This window comes from Crocuta crocuta, unplaced genomic scaffold, assembly GCF_008692635.1.
Source record: "Crocuta crocuta isolate KB4526 unplaced genomic scaffold, BGI_CrCroc_1.0 scaffold1238, whole genome shotgun sequence".
Lineage (NCBI taxonomy): Eukaryota > Metazoa > Chordata > Mammalia > Carnivora > Hyaenidae > Crocuta > Crocuta crocuta.
Genome location: NW_027527566.1, coordinates 285,049 through 302,852, shown reverse-complemented (window position 1 = coordinate 302,852; position 17,804 = coordinate 285,049). Strand labels below are relative to the sequence as shown.

At 41.0% G+C, this 17,804-nt stretch overlaps 1 protein-coding gene and 1 pseudogene across 3 annotated transcripts; both read right to left on the bottom strand.

Annotated features, from left to right (window-relative positions):
* Positions 1-4,187: 4,187 nt before the first annotated feature.
* On the bottom strand, positions 4,188-7,292 carry LOC144236493 (melanoma-associated antigen B18-like). 3 transcript variants are annotated; one of them, XM_077770156.1, is made up of 4 exons: positions 6,717-6,782; positions 5,358-6,294; positions 4,917-5,099; positions 4,188-4,791 (listed from the first exon to the last, which is right to left on the bottom strand). In XM_077770156.1, the coding sequence occupies exons 2-3, from the start codon at positions 6,243-6,245 to the stop codon at positions 4,938-4,940; spliced, it is 1,050 nt and encodes a 349-aa protein (XP_077626282.1). In that variant the 5' UTR covers positions 6,246-6,294; positions 6,717-6,782; the 3' UTR covers positions 4,188-4,791; positions 4,917-4,937. The 3 variants fall into 3 exon arrangements, with proteins under 3 accessions (XP_077626282.1, XP_077626277.1, XP_077626270.1); XM_077770151.1 differs by lacking the exons at positions 4,188-4,791; positions 4,917-5,099; positions 6,717-6,782 and adding an exon at positions 7,221-7,292 and having other exon boundaries at positions 5,165-6,294; XM_077770144.1 differs by lacking the exons at positions 4,188-4,791; positions 4,917-5,099 and having other exon boundaries at positions 5,165-6,294.
* A 2,072-nt stretch (positions 7,293-9,364) lies between these two features.
* On the bottom strand, positions 9,365-9,722 carry LOC144236477 (small ribosomal subunit protein uS10 pseudogene; annotated as a pseudogene).
* Between the last annotated feature and the right edge of the window lie 8,082 nt (positions 9,723-17,804).

The window sequence follows — 17,804 nt, the reverse complement described above, 5'->3', positions numbered from 1 at the left end:
AATACAAAACAGATGAACATAAGGGAAGGGAAACAAAAATAATATAAAAACAGGGAGGGGGACAAAAACATAAGAGACTCTTAAATATGGAGAACAGAGGGTTACTGGAGGGGTCATGGGAGGGGGGATGGGCCAAATGGGTAAGGGGCATTAAGCAATCTACTCCTGAAATCATTGTTGCACTATATGCCAACTCACTTGGATGTAAATTAAAAAATAAATAAAAACAAGAAAGATGTAAATTAAAAAAATAAAAACAAGAAAGAAAAAATAATTCTAGAGAGTAGTTAAAAGACAGTGATAGATCTGTATCTGCTCTCACAGAAATATCTTGCATTCATTTTATTAAGTCAAAGTCAAGAGGCAGAACAATGTGTACACTGTTCATTGCAAATCTTAAAAATTCCATGTATTTTTATAGCACATCTTCACATGAAAAAGTCTCAGATCAACTGTAACATGACCCTCATCAGACTGTTAACTGTGATTGTCTCTGAAAAAGGGGCTGAATTCTGAGGAAGGAGGATATTGTAATTATCTGTATTGTCAAAATTTTTCACAAGAACATATGTACTATTATCTTTGTTATATAATGCCTTAAAGTTATCTTTATTATTAAAATATTTAAATACACCTAACCACGAAGATAGTAGCCATGCATTAATCACAGATGTGATTAATCAGATAAACTGACAGGTGATAGAACAGTAAGCCTGCCAAGGCTTAAAGCAACAAAGTTCTGGGGGCGCCTGGGTGGCTCAGTCGGAACTGACTTCGGCTCGGGTCATGATCTCACGGGTCAGTTCGTGAGTTCCAGCCCTGCATTGGTCTCTCTGCTGTCAGCAGAGAGCCGGCTCTGGATCCTCTTGTTCCCCCCTTCGCTGACCCTCCCACACATGTACATTCTCTCTCAAAAATAAATAAACATTAAAAAATTAATAAAATTAGGGGCGCCTGGGTGGCTCACTCAGTTAAGCGTCTGACTTTGGCTTAGGTCATGATCTCGCAGTTTGTAAGTTCGAGCCCTGCATGGGGCTCTGTGCTGACAGCTTGGAGCCTGGAGCCTGACTCGGATTCTGTGCCTCCCTCTCTCTCTCTGCCTCTCCGCTGCTCATGCTCTCTCTCTCTCTCCAAAATAAATAAACATTAACAATTAATAATAAATAAATAAAATTAAAAACCACAGCAACAACAAAAGTTTGTTTCTCATGCACATAAACTCTGATGTGAGTTGGCAGGTGTCCAGGCTGCTCCTATCATTCCACTTCTCAATAAGGGTCTCAAGGTTGGCTGCTGAATAAAACAGAAAGCATGGATGAGACATACTGGCTCTCAAATACCTCGGCCTGAAGATGACAAACACCATTACTGTTCCTATTTCAGTGTCAACAGTAGTCACGTGACTCTCCCTGAGGAGGGTGGGAATGTAGTCTCCCTGTCAGCCCAGGAAGAAGAGCAAGACATGATGTTCATGAGCACTTGCAGCCTTTCCCATAAACTGGAACTTAGTAGATGCTCAACAAAGAGACAAAGAGCAATTATTAGAATTTGTTGTGAAAACAACGCTCTTCTTGGAGTTTCTAAGGAGGCCAGTTTGCCTTGCAATTCTGCAAATTTTTCCAATCCTGCTATGTGGCACGTTCTTTCAAATACTGGACCACATTTAATTTTCAAAAGGATCCTGTAAAATCTCAGTAAGGAGGGCTCACCTTTTTCACTCACTGGCACTTCTGTGCACTCACCGTTTAAATGAATTCTAGAATCTCTGTAGGATGAGAATGCTCTCTTTCTATTGAAGCATGGTCAAAACTTTAACTTGTGAGTCTAGGCAACCCTCAGCGAGACTAAATGTGCAGGACAGTTTTACGGGTGCCATTAGGCACAAAGACAGTGAAGCATTTTCCTCTGGGGCAAGTACTGAGGTAAGAGGCAGCAGAAAGAGGGCCAATTATTTCAGTATTTCCTGTCCAAAGTTAGTGTGTCTGTCAAGAAACATTTTTCCCCCTTTCAGAAGAACTCTAGGTTCTGAGAAACTCAGCGTCAGTAGATGTTTGCTGCAGGGTGATTGGCATGGTTAAAACATTACACGAGAGGCTTTGATTACAGACCAGCTGGGTAAGCTTAGTCACTGGTGTATGTGTATGTGTTCAGTGGCCACTCCTGCAAAACCCTACTGACAATATCTGTGTCATTTACACCACCCCCACCCCCGCCATCTAACTTTAGTTAAATCCTAAGAACCAGTACATTCTGTAAGAAATAGGACTCTATTCACCAGCTCATTTGGAACACACTGGAACACATTTGGAACATACTGCTGTAGGGCTGGGTGGCAGTGGTATAGCCATCAGGTGTGCAGACTCCTCGCTCTATGCTTCCACTGAGGGATGGGACCTCCAGGGTACAGCTGCAGAGAGGTGGGAGGCTCTAAGGGGGAGGGCAGGCGATTGAGGACTGTCTGCATCACAGGCAGCTGGGTGCACCGTCCCGCAGACACAGTGAAGAGCTGGTCAGCAAAGGAGGCTCCAAATCAGACAGCAGGTCACACTGGGGAGTGCTCCGGAGCCAGGGGCTGTAATGCAGGAAAGGGCTGGGACAAGACGCGTCTCAGTGAACGAAGCCTACAAACAGTACCCCAACTGTGCTACTCTCATATTCACCTTCCTTCATGAGGGCTGCTTTTAGCACTTGGGCTAGAGAGCCTTGGTTTTAATTACCTGTGATACATCTCGGAATAGTGAGAGCAATAAAAAGAGAGAGGGAAGGTTGCCTCAGGTTGGAGGAGTCGAAAAGTATGGGCTCCAGACAAATTTGACCAGGGATCTAGTGACGGCTCTGCCAGTTATCAGCCATGTGAACTTGAGAAAATTACAAGTTCTTCATCTGCAAACTATGTCTGATAAGCCCTATCTTGTAGGGCTGTTGGAATAAATATAACGGTTAGGAAGCACTTGGCAGAGCAATTGGAGAATAGTAGGTCTTCAGTGAATGGTGTTTATCACGGCACTTGATTTTTTTTAACTGCAGACAATAGCACCCTCCCCCTGGGGAGATTTATTTATTTAAATGTTTATTTATTTTTGAGACAGAGAGAGAAAGAGGAAGCAGGGGAGGGGCAGAGAGCGAGGGAGACAGAGGATCCCAAGCTGGCTCTGCACTGTCACATAGCCCAATGTGGGGCTCGAACTCACAGAACTGTGAGATCATGACCTGAGCTGAGGTTAGACGCTTAACCAACTGAGCCACCCAGGTGTCCCTATTTTATTTATTTTTATTTTTATGACAGTTTTAGATTCGTGAGTTATCAAAGAATATGCAGTTTTCTGGGGCAAAGAACACCAAATTCACCCATAATGCTGCTTAGCAAGTACAACTAAAGAAAATTTTCCCTGGTTCAGGATGAGTTACTTAACTCCACCATCACCAAAAACCTCATCCTCCCTTAGAATGTGCAAAATCATACTCCTGATAATCTAATAAAAATGCAATTTAAATGCACTGGGACCTGCTTACCCACCAGTTCAGAGCAAAGACAGCCAACAGAGTAAGCTCTCAGCATGCCACCTCAAAGTACTATCACCCTGATTAGATATTCCTGGGAGATGCTGTGCCGGAAACAATTAGGTTGTGCTGCCTGTGCAACTGCCCATGGACACGAACACAGGCTACCTTCCATTTCTGCCTGCTGAGGAGGTTTTCCTCTGCTATGCTGATGATACCAAAGTGACTCAACAGCAGGTTTGCATTCCTGGATTTGTCCTTCAACACCGAGAAACCATTGGTCTGTCTGGCCCCCACTCACCAGTCCCACAGTCTCCTGTGTGGCCCACCATGCAGCTTAAATTAAGAGCCTAGTTCCTAATCAAGGAACTCATAGTTTCCTGAATCCCCAAACTGCCTTTCCTCAGGGAATGTGTGTCTTGCCGCTCTTAGATAGACATCCCCCCGCCTCCCACTCCTCCCAGCCCCCTCCCTTCCTCTTTACCTCTTTACTTCTTCTTAGTGGTCCTTTAGGTCTTAGAGGGTCTTTCACCATCTTCCACATATGATTACTGTTCAAGGACTGTAAAATTCTAAGGACAGGAGTGTTACATTTATATCCCAGCTTCCCCATTTCTAACATTGTGACTTTCAAAGAGCAGACGCTCAATTAGAATTTAGAAAATAAATGAGCCAGCAAGCATGAGTTCTAGTGTTCAACTTTTTATTTCTCCTACATTCTTTAATAAGCTAAGTAAATCCATGCATGCATCTTGTATTCTTACAGAACAGCAGGCTAAAATGTATATGGAAAACCAAGAACGAAATAGCTTTCACTTCTATCCCCCTCATTTTTTGATCCTAGTAATTTTACTGCTAAAGTTTTTTTGCATTTCCAAGGAAATGCCTGTGACAATACCATGTTTTACTGGGTTTTTTTGGTAAGCATGAAAGGTTTCCCAATGTGTTTTCCTAAACAATGTAACTCCTGCTCTTAAGCCTATTAAACAGCAACAAATATGCAACCAAAATCATTAATTAATTTAGATTTGAAAATTATGTAACCTCTCTATTAAAGAAATAACATTTGAAATATAACAAAAAGAAAGAGTGAAAGAAAGAAAGAGAAAAAAAAGAAAGAAAAGAGATTTCTAAAAAGAGAACTCTTAAGTTTACCATATAGAACAAGAACACCAAGATGATATTCACTGTGTTCCTTCCAGACCCACCCTGGCCATTGCCATCCATTACTTAGAATGCTGACTGCGTTTTTCTTCCACAAAAAAAACAAACTGCTTCAAACTTCAGCATCTGAAATACAACCAGAAAAAAAAAAAAGCAGCAAAATTCCACGTTATCCACATACAGCAGGAACACAGATGATACACACTTCTCTGGCCCCACCCTGCCCCTCCACTGTTAGAGTGGTGACATACCTTTTGGACCAGCCTGAGACTTCACTTAGTGTGGGATGAGCAGGTGGCCATGGCCCTGGCACGTGCACTGGCCATGGCAGTGATACGAGCCCTGGCTGCAGCTCGGGCTTGGGCTCGCTCTTCTTCATCTTGCAAAGCCTCTTCATACCAGGCTGGGAAGGCACTAGGGACGGTATCATGGATCTTGGCCAAAAACTCCAGGACTTTCATCTTGCTGGTCTCGGCGNCTCATTACTTAAAAGGTTGGCAGACCTCATCAAACACAAAGCAAAGAATCTTCCTCAGCCCTCTCTAGGGAGAAGGGTGGCCAGATATGGCCTGGGAACGTGCACTGGCCTTGGCAGTAGAGGCTGCCCTGGCCGCGGCTTGGGCTCTCTCTTCCTCATCTCGCAGAGCCTCTGCATAATGAAGCGGGAAGGCACTGGGGACGGTATCGTGGACCTTGGCCAAAAACTCTAGGATCTTCATCTTGCTGATGTCGGCGTGGGCTCGGGGGCCCCACAGGAACTCATAGCTCGGGGGGTCGCTGCCGGGCACCTGCCGGTACTCCAGGTACCTGAGCTGCACCAAATCTTCAGTGATGATCTTCTTGGGCTCCCCATAGATGAAATGCTTCTTATCAGAATATACGCCCATCATATTCAGGACTTCCCAGACCTCCTCCTCCCGGGCACAGTTGCCTTTCATGAAGATCACACCCAGCACGATCATCAGGATGCCAGTCTTGGGCATGTTCTCTCCTTCAAGTGTCGTTCCATCGACGCTGAGGTCTAGTTTGCTGAGGAGGGCATAGCAGTGCCGGATGGGATCCACTTCCTTCACATCAATACCAAAGGCCAGCTCCATGTGCTCAGAGGCTCTCTTGAGGATCTCATTGAAATGACACCTGTACTTTCTGATGACACACTTCAGTATGTCTGCCTTGGTAACTGGCTCTTTCTTCTGATACTTCTGCAGCAGGAACTGCACCAACAAAACCACCTTCTTGTTTAATGGATCTCTGCATAAGAACTCATTGCCCTTAGAGGATCGTTGGCTTTCCTCATCTTGGCTTTTGTCACTGTCATCTGAATCGGGGCATGAAACAGCTGCACCAGCACTGGCGGGAGACGGGCTCCTGTGGGCTGCCCGAGGACTTCTGGGTGTCGCAGTGGCAGGCATATTCTGAGCTCCATCCCCAGAAAGAGGCCAGGCAGGGGAGGGGCGCTCCTCTGCTGCTGCTGCTGCTGCTGCTGCAGTAGCCTCCGTGCTCTCCAGGCCCGGGGTCTCACCACGGGCCTGGCGGCGTCTCTCACGGGCACGGAGCTTACTCTTCTGACCTCTAGGCATGGTGATGGCAGGCAGTTGTGCGAGCAGTTAGGCTGATCAAGAGGTCACCCTAGAATATGGAGGAAAAGATGGGGTGCATTAGTAGGGATATTCTACCTGCGCTCTGAGAAAACCTGCCTCCGCTTACTGTTTTGTGGTTACTATGTTAGGAACACACAAAACACAGGCGAGCAGAACTCTGTGGGTCTCCACTCTTCTGTAGGGGCTTGTAGCCTCCATTCTAATTCAGAATGCTAAACATGACTCCTAATTAGTCCTTTGAAATCTCCCTCTGCCGACTTGGAACTGCCCCTTCAGGTATAGTCCTCCCATCCCAAATGCTCCTAATGCGAAAGTAAGGGGATGTTAGTTCTATGAGCTCGTGCCACGAGTTGGTGGCAGTGGGGGTGGGGTATAGAGGAGAACGGGTGCTCTTTGGGGCACCTAGGTTCTGAAAGGAGTGCATCCCTTCAGTTCTAACAAGTTACTCACCTTGACACCTGCCGGATCGTGGGCCTCCTCCCTCTGCTGCTGGTGAGACCACACCTCTCAGACGAGGCCTCGAATTCCATATGAGCAGTGTGTACCGGAAATCCGGGGGAGCACATCCGGCCACGCCCACATGGGCTCCCTAGCATAAAAGCTCCGGTAGGTTTCTGTGGGGTGGGCCTCCCCCCAGTTCTGGTGGCGGGGGAATTATAGTGAACTCAGACATGGGTCTTTCCTGACTCCTGACAGGGAGGGCCTGGGACTTCTTCCTCTGGTGAGTTTACTAAGGGCATCTTAGACCAAGCCTTTCATTTCCATCAGAACCCCCAGTAGCAAGTAAGGCGGGAGCAGAGCATAGCACTTATGACTGGGATCTTCCAAGAATGACAGCGGAAGGAGGGGTGAGTAGGAGGGAGGTGGAGGGTGGGTTGAAGGGGGATGTGNAACCTCTTTGTTGCCCCCTCTTTTCTGGTAGGTTCTACCTGCAGTCCTCGTTCAGTGTCATACCTTGGCTCCTTGTTGATGCCAGGATACCTCTCTTCTGCTAACTGGAGGCCAGATCCACCAGGTAAGGCAGAAATCTGTAAATAAGAAGAATTGACATCTGTAGGATAAATAGATATCACCATAAATAAGCATGGTATATTGCTCCATTGCTCTTTTACCTAAGTCTGTTAATTTTTTTTTAATATTTGCTTCCATAAAGATCATGTATATATTTCCTAGTTCTTTTTTTTTTTAGGTATAGTTTGGCTACTGCTACTGTTTTGAAGGGTATATTTTCCATTAACAGAATCTGCTATTTATTTTGTATGGCTAGACTTATGATTTTTTTATTTATTTATTTAAGAGTGAAAGGGGGAGGGGCAGGGCAAGGGAGAGCAAGAGAATCCCAAGTAGGCTCCACTCTTTAAGTGAAGAGCCAGATGGGGGGCTTAAAACTACCACCCTTGGGATCAAGAGCTGGATGCTTAACTGACTGAGCCACCCAGGTGCCCCGACTTCTGATTTTGCTGTAGTGATCTACGTCAGCTTCCTGAAGTTCCTTATACATTTAAATACTGGACAGCCAATTTCTTTGGAGGTTTTAATTAGGGGATCTTATTATCTCTTTTCACAATCCATCACTCTTATTTTGGTATTGCTACATATGGCTATATACTGGTTATGCAATACAGTCTGGGTTTGAATAGTAGAAATGGTATCACACTTCCCTGTCCTATTCTGACCATACTGGGAATGTCTTAACATTTCATCCTTACATATGTGTGCTCCTGACCTCACAATATGGAAATTCCATTCTAGTATGTTTGCTAAAAGTTACTAGCATGAACTAGGGTTGAATTTTTATCAAAGGTTTTTTTCCTTTACTTTCAGAACATGATAAAATGCTTNAATCTTTTCATTCCTTGGACACAGCCTATTTCATTTAATTTGCTGCTGCACTGGATGTGCCATGAATTTATTTAGAATATGTATATGAGTGAGCTTGACTCAAGTTTCTTTCCCCCCTCACCCCACCCCAGGGGCATACTCATCTAGTCTTTGTATCAAGGACAGCTAGCCTGGTAAAGTGGTTGAGTAATTTCCCATCTTCCTGTATGGCTTGTAAGAACTTAGGTAATGTGGTGATTAGCTTTTCCTTCATCATTTGGTGTAATGACCTTTCAACCTGGCTGGTCAGGGTACATTCTGGGAGCAAAATTTTCCCTGAAAATGTATCAGGACTACAAGTTTCAGGTTGTACTGTTCAACGAAAACTTTATATTTCTGTATGGACCTATGTAGTGATTTATATTTTGCTAAAAATGGTTTCATTTTACTTGGGTTTTTAAATTTGAAGACATGATATTTGTAATAGAAATTGTCAATCACATACAACATTACAAGGGATAAAAATAACTCAATATACCTGACCGTCAGCATAAATAATGTTCAGTGGTTATAATGAGAAGCTTGTTCAGATTAAGGTTTACTGATTTGTCTCTGTTGGTAAAATCACTCCTAAAGTGACACTGTGTTATTCCATTAGGAGGCACATAACATCTGTTGTTTGCTTTGTGGTGTTGGCAGTCACCAACGATGGTCAGTGACATGCANNNNGATGGTCAGTGTCATCCATTAATCCATTAGGGGCTGCTGAATTATAATTCTTGAATTCTGTCATTTCTTCCAAGATTATTAGCTGAAATATATCTAAAGGTAGAACCTTCTGTTATCTTCCAGTTTGTTTTCTTGAGGCAAGCTTTACAGTTGGCCCATTTTCCTGCCTAGAAAGACAGATGTATGGATAGATAAAGAAAGCTAGATCTCTTTGTCTAATTCCAGTAAACTCTTTAGCTCAGAATTGTAATTTTTTGTCATTTTAAATAATAAAAAAAGCTTGCTTGAGAACTCAATCAGTAATAACTGGTTGAATAATTCATCCATTATTAATAATTATTAATGAGCAGCATGTTGTCACATGACTATTACTTGTGCCTACAGATAGTTCTAATTTTAGGAAATAGAAAACTTGACTATAATTTATTCAAAGCTAGTCTTCTTTGCAGTTTACTTTGTGTTCTTTCTACGTAGCTAACCTGTCAGTATGCCAGCTTACTTTTTTTTCTTTCTTTTTTAACAACTAATAATTTATTAAAAAGGTTGATTTAAGCATCTGCAATGGTGACTTCAACCTCAACTCATGGCTCAGTGCTGATGGAAGTAATCTTTTTAACTATCTCAGAAGGACTGTGCAAATCAGGGAGTCCACTTGTGGATCCTCATCTGAAAATGATTCCAAGTCTTGGAACCGTCACCACAAGGAGCTTTTCTCGTAGATTCTCAGTCTTTGAAGGCATCCAAACTGGTCTTTTCACTTTGAGATTCTTTTCCTTTGCGCCTCTGATCAAGTCGGCACATACTCTTCTCCCAAGATTTTACCTTGCAGCTGCTTAAACTAATTCTAATTCAGTGAATTGCCACCTCTGGTTCCAAACGTGTCTTCCCGGTGTTTTTAAAAGCCATAGCCTTGGAGCAGCTTTCTGACTGACTTGTTTCTCCGCAGGAGTGAACAGCAGTGAGTCAGGGGAAGGAGCCGGGCCTCCAAAACTCCACTGTAGCTATGAATGCGTCTTCCAAAAAAGAGTTTTATTTTTTTCTTTATAAATTCTAATGTGCATATGGCAACTGGTATGAATGTCAGGACTATCTTAGCTTGTATGCATGTACATAAAAAATAAATTTTCTTCCTCTGGGTTCACAAATGTATTCAATAGAGGGCTAGACTAACAGACTCAGAACTCTATTCCTTAATGTGGCTAATGCAAAAATATCTGATTTGTCTGGATAAATATGCTAATACGTACTCTCAATTCATTAAAATCGATTTTCCAACTTTTCATTTTACTTGCCAGTAAATTAAATACTTATATTTTGAATGAGTATTTATGTCTTCAGTAGGTCACTTTTAGACAGGTTTCTAGGTTAATAAGCCTGGCAATAGAAAATGTTGTGGAGCAAAGACCATGAAACTACAGATCAGAAGTCCTAAGTTATAAAATCAGGATTGTCACCATTTAACTATTAGAGCTATCTATGACTCCATCCTGTTCCTTCCTGAATGATGTAATAACACCTTCTCAGGCAGAAGTCATCTAGAATGATTTGGCACCTGACAACAGCTTTAGCCTTTCAGTGGCTGAACACCTTGTCCACCTTTACCTTCTGCTCCAGTCCCACTTAGACTAACTGTCCACTATCAAACCTGCTGCTTCCAATACCATTTCAACCATTTCAACGGCTATACTGCGAATGAAGGACTGGATTTCTGAAGGTTTCCTCATCCCTGTGCCTCATTCTCTTAGGCATCAGCTCTAGCCAAGATAATGATATTTAGGAGAAACTGGACATATCAGTTGGTGATCAAGGCTAATTCAGAGGAAGGGAGGCATTGTCTTTGATGAGTCCACTACCTATGACACCACGCTCAGATGAACATAGCCAGGAACCCATGTGCCAGATCCAGAGAATGATTTTTTGAACACATAACTTTGCCACTTGCCAGGTAACCAAAATACTGAGTAGAAAGTTTCTGAATCAAGTTCAGAAATAAAAGAGTATGTTGATACTTGCTAGTAACCTAAAGATAAGGAAGTGTCTAGGGGACATGTTACTGAATCAGGACCAGGATTAAGGTGAAATAAGAAGGGAATAAAACATCAAATCTTTGAAAAGATGGGGTCTGACTCTGCACTTGTCAGAGCGGCTGTTGGGAAGGGGTCAGTCTTAGCTCCTGGAAGCTGACTGCATTCCTTGCCATGAGACCCTGTCCATTTTCAAAGCCATCAGCAGAGAATCTCCCTTATGTAGAATCCCCAGCACTTGAATATCTTTCCCCAGAAAAAAGAAATCTTGCTCCTTTTGAGGGCTCACCTAATTATGTCTGGTCCTCCAAGGATAATCTGTGCCATATAACATAACTTACTCATGAGAGTGATATCTGATCATATTCAAAGGAAATTTTACACGAGTGTGAAGTGTTGGGGTAATCTTAAAATTCTGCCTATCACACCCAGAAAAATGAATGATTACAGAATTTCTGACCATAACAGTAGCTGGAACTCCCAAGTTGCATATACTGTACTGAATTTAGAATAAAAGGGTTTTAAAGCCTCTAATGCAGTGGTTTGTTTTGTTTTGATTTGTTTTTTACCTTCTTTGAAACAATTGTGTCTGATGGCTGTTAGCATCCATGAGGCAACTGCTTAAATGGGATATGTGGCACAATAGCCAAAATTGAGGCTTCTAACTCCCAAACTGAAAGAGTGCATTCAGACACTGAACTGAAGCTGTCTGTTCTTTCATCATTAATGTCTTCATGCTTTATAAACTCAGTAGCTACTCTCTTTCTGCTTGTCATTTATTTAACAAGTACATATAAGGCTAAGCACCATGCCAAGAGTATGCAGTAATGAATGAGCCCTCCTGTAAGTCTTCAGTGTACTAGGTACAAATCCATAAGGTTTAAAACTCATTCATTGTTCTCTTCATCACAGTGACTTTAAATGTAAAAAGCAATAAATTACTCTTCCATCCTACTCCTTGCAAACATATAGCAATGGTCATGTAACAAAATGAGGAGTGATGCACGGACCACTAACTGGAACATGGACACCTGGGCTTTGATGACAGCTCACCTTCATCATGTCTCTCAACTTGACCATACCCTTCTCTTAAGCCTTCAGCTTCTATTCGGAGAGGTGGATGGAATAGACTATTTTAAGTATTTACTGTCAGTCTCTGGTGCTTACTACAAAGGAAAATAATTTTATTTATTTATGGATTTATGCATTTTTTTAATTTATATGTTTATGTATTCATTCATGAGGGAGTATGTGGGGGGGAGGGGCAGAGAGAGGGAAAGAGAGAATCTTAATCAGGCTCCGTACCCAGTGCAAAATCTGACTAGAAGCTCAATTTCATGACCATGATACGACCTGAGCCCAAATCAAGAGTTGGACACTTAACTCAATGAGCCACCCAGTTGCTCCAGGGAAAAGAAATTTAGATTTTACAGAAAATACATACATACTGTAAAAGGAATTTCAAAGAAAAATGCCATTAATTCACTTGGAAAGAAGTAATTTACCAAAGAAATAACATCATCATCATCATCATCATCATCATCATCATCGACGTTCTGACCAGGTAGCTGGTAAAATTTTCCTTAGCTAATAATGGGAAAATTATAGGGATTTAAGGAGGAAAAAAGAAGATGCCTATCAAAGATGCAAGTTTAACTCATTTAAACACTAGGGGCCTGTATATTTTATCTTTAAAAGAAAGATTACTGGAAATCTCTTTTTGAAATGAAGGAAAACAAAGATGCCTGCAAGCAAAGAGAAAAGTTTGGTTAACTGAGACAATAGCAGTTATTTTGGTTATTTATCAAACGAGTGTAGTTTTAGCTGCAAAGAAAATACTGCTGCAAAGTTGTGAATGGATACCGGGGTATTTGGAGCATTTAAAATCTGATGGGCTAAGAGGCTGGGGTTTGTTGTTTATTTGTTTTCTTTGTATTTTCTCTTAGTTCTTTTCTCTTAGTTCTATTCCACTCTTAGTGGCATATCAGAACTAAGGCTTTCAGTAGGGCATGTGCGTATACTCAGGGTAAAAAGAGATGGAAAAACAAATGACCAACTACCACAGGACAAGTGAAATGTGTCCTAAGAAAGAAGTGGTTGTTACTGGAAAAATGTAAATAGCTTAGTTTCCCAGACTGCTTTTCACCTCTAAGGTGTGACTGAGTTATGGGATGGAGTACACAGGTGTCCCCACCCCATTCTCTAAAGCATCTGTCTGCTATTGAGTCACAGAGATATGAGCAGGAAGAGTAGGGAGGCAAGACAAATATTTTTAAGTGAAAATAATCAGAACTACTTATTTAACTGAGGAACCCCGACATGCAAGGAAGTGTACTCTGTGCATCATCGTACATAACCTGTGGTATCGGTTTTAGCAATTAGATTATACAGGCGAAGGGAGGGAGGCTCGTGAGATTAAAACCCTTTTATTTGTGTATTTAGTTCCTATTTACTATAGCAAGGAACTTGACCAAGGCCATAAAAAGAGCAAAGGTTTAGAATAAACGAGAGACAGAGAAGGTGGTCAGGAGTTCTTTTTCTGGTCAGAAGAGGTAGACTCCCTGACAGTGGATAAGCAACCTTCTTCCGTTTTGTGCACTGTAATCAACCTTGTCCAGTACTTTCTCTTTTTACATTTTCTTTTGTCTTCTCTTTGTAACATTATTCAAAATTTTGGTAATCAAAATGATGGTTAAAAAAAGTGGTCTCAACTATAAAGTAGGATTAAAGTAATTAGAAGAAAAAATTAATGTGACATTTATGGTAAGGGCCTTGTTCATGATAGGATGACCCTGAGCATTCAGTTGAAAAGACCCTTAGGAATTACGCTGTTAGCTTAGCTCTCTTATTGAGGAGAAACTATGTTGTTTTTTATCAGATGGACAATAGTTCCCTTTTTTACTCAAGTCAGAAGTGGAATCTCACCGTCAGATTTATGCATTCTTACAGCAAATGAAGACAATCTGATTCTATGCACTTTGGGTTTTTTTTTTTTAATGTTTATTTCTGAGAGAGAGAGAGAGAGAGAGAGACAGAGAGAGTGTGTGGTGTGTGTGTGTGTGTGAGCAGTGGAGGGTCAGAGAGAGAGGGAGACACAGAATCTGAAACAGGCTCCAGGCTCTGAGCCAGCTGTCAGCACAGAGCCCGACATGGGACTCGAACCCACGAACCGTGAGATCATGACCTGAGCCGAAGTCAGACACTTAACCCCCTAAGCCACCCAGGCGCCCCGATTCTGTGCACTTTGAATACCAACCAGACTTCATATATTTCATCCCCACTTTAATATTTTCTGAATATAAAATGTCACAATCCTTAATTCAATAGTTATTGTAAAGAATTAGGCCATGCCCTGTGCTGGTAGCTGCAGATAAAATGATGAACAAAATACAAGCAGACTTTGCCTTCATGAAGCTTGTCATTTAGTGGGAGAGATAGGTATAAATCCAGTAGACACATGCACGTGCATGCGTGCACACACACACATATCACATCACAAACTGTTCAATGTTATGAAGGTAAAGGACAGGGAGATAAAAATAGTAAGATATTATTTGATTCAATAAGTTTGGGAAGGCTGTCCTGAAGAATTAGTATTTTGTCTAGGAAAAGGATAAATGTGAGAATAACAAAGGTGGAGTAAGGTTTGAAGACTGTTCCATAAGGGACCTGCCTGTGTAAGAGTCTGACTGAGGAAGCAGCTTGCTGCACTCCACAGACGGGAAGAAGACCACTTTGGCTAGAGTGTGGAAATTAAAGGGAAGAGTAGTAAGGAGTCTAGGTTTTTTCAGGTGCAAATAAAACCACTGAAGGTATTAAAGCAGGGGCATGACCTGACCAGATGTGCATTTTCTAAAGATCTATGTGGCCTCAATGTAGAAAACAGGTTAACAGAAATGAGACAAAAACAAAACAAAACAAAGAAACAAAAACATGTAGGAAGGGGTGCCTGGGTGGCTCAGTCAGTTAAGCCTCTGACTCTTCACTTCGGCTTGGGTCACAATCTCATGGTTCATGAGTTCAAGCCCCATTGTCAGGCCCCTGCTGACAGTGTGGAGCTTGCTTGGTATTCTCTCTGTCCCTCTCTCTCTGCCTTACTTTCTCTTTCTCCATCTCTCAAAATAAATAAACTTTTAAAAAATGTAGGAGAAAGAATCCTGGATACTTGTACAGTATTGCAAGACTGTGACACTGGAGATGGAGAACCGTGCACGGATGAGAAAGCCACATTGGAAGAGAATTTGCAGGACTTACATGCTAGTTTGCAGATGGATGATGTAGGAGAAAACAGTGTCAAAAAAGCCTGCTCACATCCCCGGCATGTGCATGGGCACACACACTTGCACCATCTGCGGAGACTGGGGATTCTGTAAGTGTAAAATTTACCAAAATTGGGAATAAGAATGCATGTAATTTCAAAGAATGTATGTTTGAAGCACCTTTGATAAATATTCAAGGCAAGATATCGAGTAAGCAGAAATATGTGAAGCTGAATGTTAGAGGAGAGGTCTGGCCTTAAGATACACATCTGAAGTCATGGGCAGGTATTTGAAAATGGAAGCAATGAACATGAATGAGAGTGGTAAGAAAAAGAGTACAGAGTGAGAGAAGAACTATGAAGGCAAGGCAGCATTTAAAGAATGAGTAGAGAAGCTTACCCATTATAGAAGACTTAGAATATCTAGAAAATAGTTTAAGCACCCATAATTCTATTGAATATACATAAAAATTGTTACTATTTTGGTACCGGAGCTTCCACTTACTATGAATACCCGGTAAACATTTTCACTCTTAATTAGCAGGGATAGTAAGTTCTCATTTGGTGGTAATGAATAAATTAATTCACTCAGAATATTGTGAAGCTACAAGCATAATTAAGTAATGAATAAATACATACATTCTATGAAGAGTTAAACTTATATACCCAGTACCTCTAATNAATTAAGTTCTAAATTGTATTTGCTTCAGAAAAAATTTACTGTCACATTTGAAAAACAGCACAAAGCAGATGTTCTGTTAATGGTAGCATTGTGTTGCTGTGTGAAGGACAACACATTTAATGCACATTATGATGGCAGAATAGAACAACTCATTACTGGCTTCTCCTACATTGAGTCATTTGTGTTCCTATTAAAATGAGTATCAACTGGTTTGTTCTAATTTGGTTTCAACTTGAACAGCTTTTAAAAATGTCAGTGTCCATAAGCATAATACATTTTTAAATATACCTAAAATTAATTCAAAAGAAAATAGCTGTATGCATTGTACTCATATGTAAATACAAAATTGATGGCAAAGCATAATGTGATTAATGTGTAATATTTGGTATTTCCATTAGGGAGGTCCTTTTCTATTTTCAGTGGTACATGGTTTATGAGGACTGTCACAATCATATTACGTATAATGTAAGAGACCAGGCTCAGCATTAGGATGAGTATGACATTTAAAAATTTATTTTGGGGGAGCCTGCATGGCTTAGTAGACTGAATATGTGACTCTTGATTTCGGCTCAGGTCATGATTCCAGGGTTGTGGGATCAAGCTCTGCATCAGGTTCTGCTCTCTCTCTCTCTCTCTCTCTGCCCTTCTCTTCTGCTCACACACACTCTCTCCAAAATTAAAATAAAGTAAAATAAAATAATTTATTTTGTCTGAAGAAATCAACAAGCTTTCAAGTAATTAAGTTCTTCATTGCTTATGAGAGTCATGCCTTTCCAAAATTAAAGAAACTCTCTGCAGAATTACTACATTTCTGGTTCTACCGCACACACATTTAATGTTGTGGTAACTAGGGAGGCGTGTGTACATTTGTTGTCATTTGAAGAAAATTATTCACTAAAAGGACATTGGGCTTTTAATCAAGATAAGTATTTCCTATTAAACTTTAGTTTTAATCTAGGTCTTTCAATGTGAGTTTTATCTGAGAAACTGGATAGTTTTTTAAACTGCATTTTCACAATTTGACCTTTTTAAAAGTGTAGAGGAATTTAAAGAGTAAGAGAGCTCTGAGGGATGCCTGGGTGGCTCAGTTGGTTAGGCATCTGACTTCGACTTTGGCTCAGGTCATGATCTCACAGTTCATGAGTTTAAGTCCTGCACTGGGCTCTCTGCTGTCTGCACAGAGCCCGCTTCAGATCCTGTCTTCCTCTCTCTCTCTCTATCCCCCCCACTCATGCTTCTGTCCTCTCTCTCTCAAAAATAAACTGACATTAAAAACTAAAAAAAAGAAAGCTCTGAAATATTCATACCACTGAGGTATAGTATATATAGATACTCAAATATATACAGAGAAGTATATAATACAGAAATTATATTTAAAAATTTCAATAATGTTCTTAACCAACAATTCCTTTTCATACATCTACTAAGCCAAACCATTTACTATATGAATGAAACTTGTCTGTCTTTCCTTTTTTTTCTGGTTCTTGGACTGATGACTGGATAAAGAACCCAAAGACAAACACCAAGAAAGGTCACTTGGCAATGACCAAGCGATAGCTGAATCAGACACACTGACTTCAAACAAAAATATCCTGGAGAAATAAGAAAGAACAAAACCAAATAAAACAAAACAACATACATATCTCATGAAACACAACTGTGGTGTGAACATATCAATCATAAAAGCAATGTGTTCATGGGCAAGATCTATTTTGAGCCATTTGGACCACTGTGTAGCAATAAACTCACATATAAGTAAATCCAAAATAGTGATGCTAGAAATTTAGAAAAAAAGTTTTTTTCATATAAAACTGTTTCCTTGCTTTTGTAAAAAGGAAATGCATTTTTATTTAGTGGGAAATGCTGTACAAGAGATATATTACTATAAAAGTGAAAGGCAATTTTTTTTATAAGAAGAATATTTATTATGGCTAAAAACTGGCTCTAAATAAATAGAAAGAAATGGCTTACACTACTCTGTGCTTTCACACACATCATTTGATCATGTCATTGCTGTGAAGTGC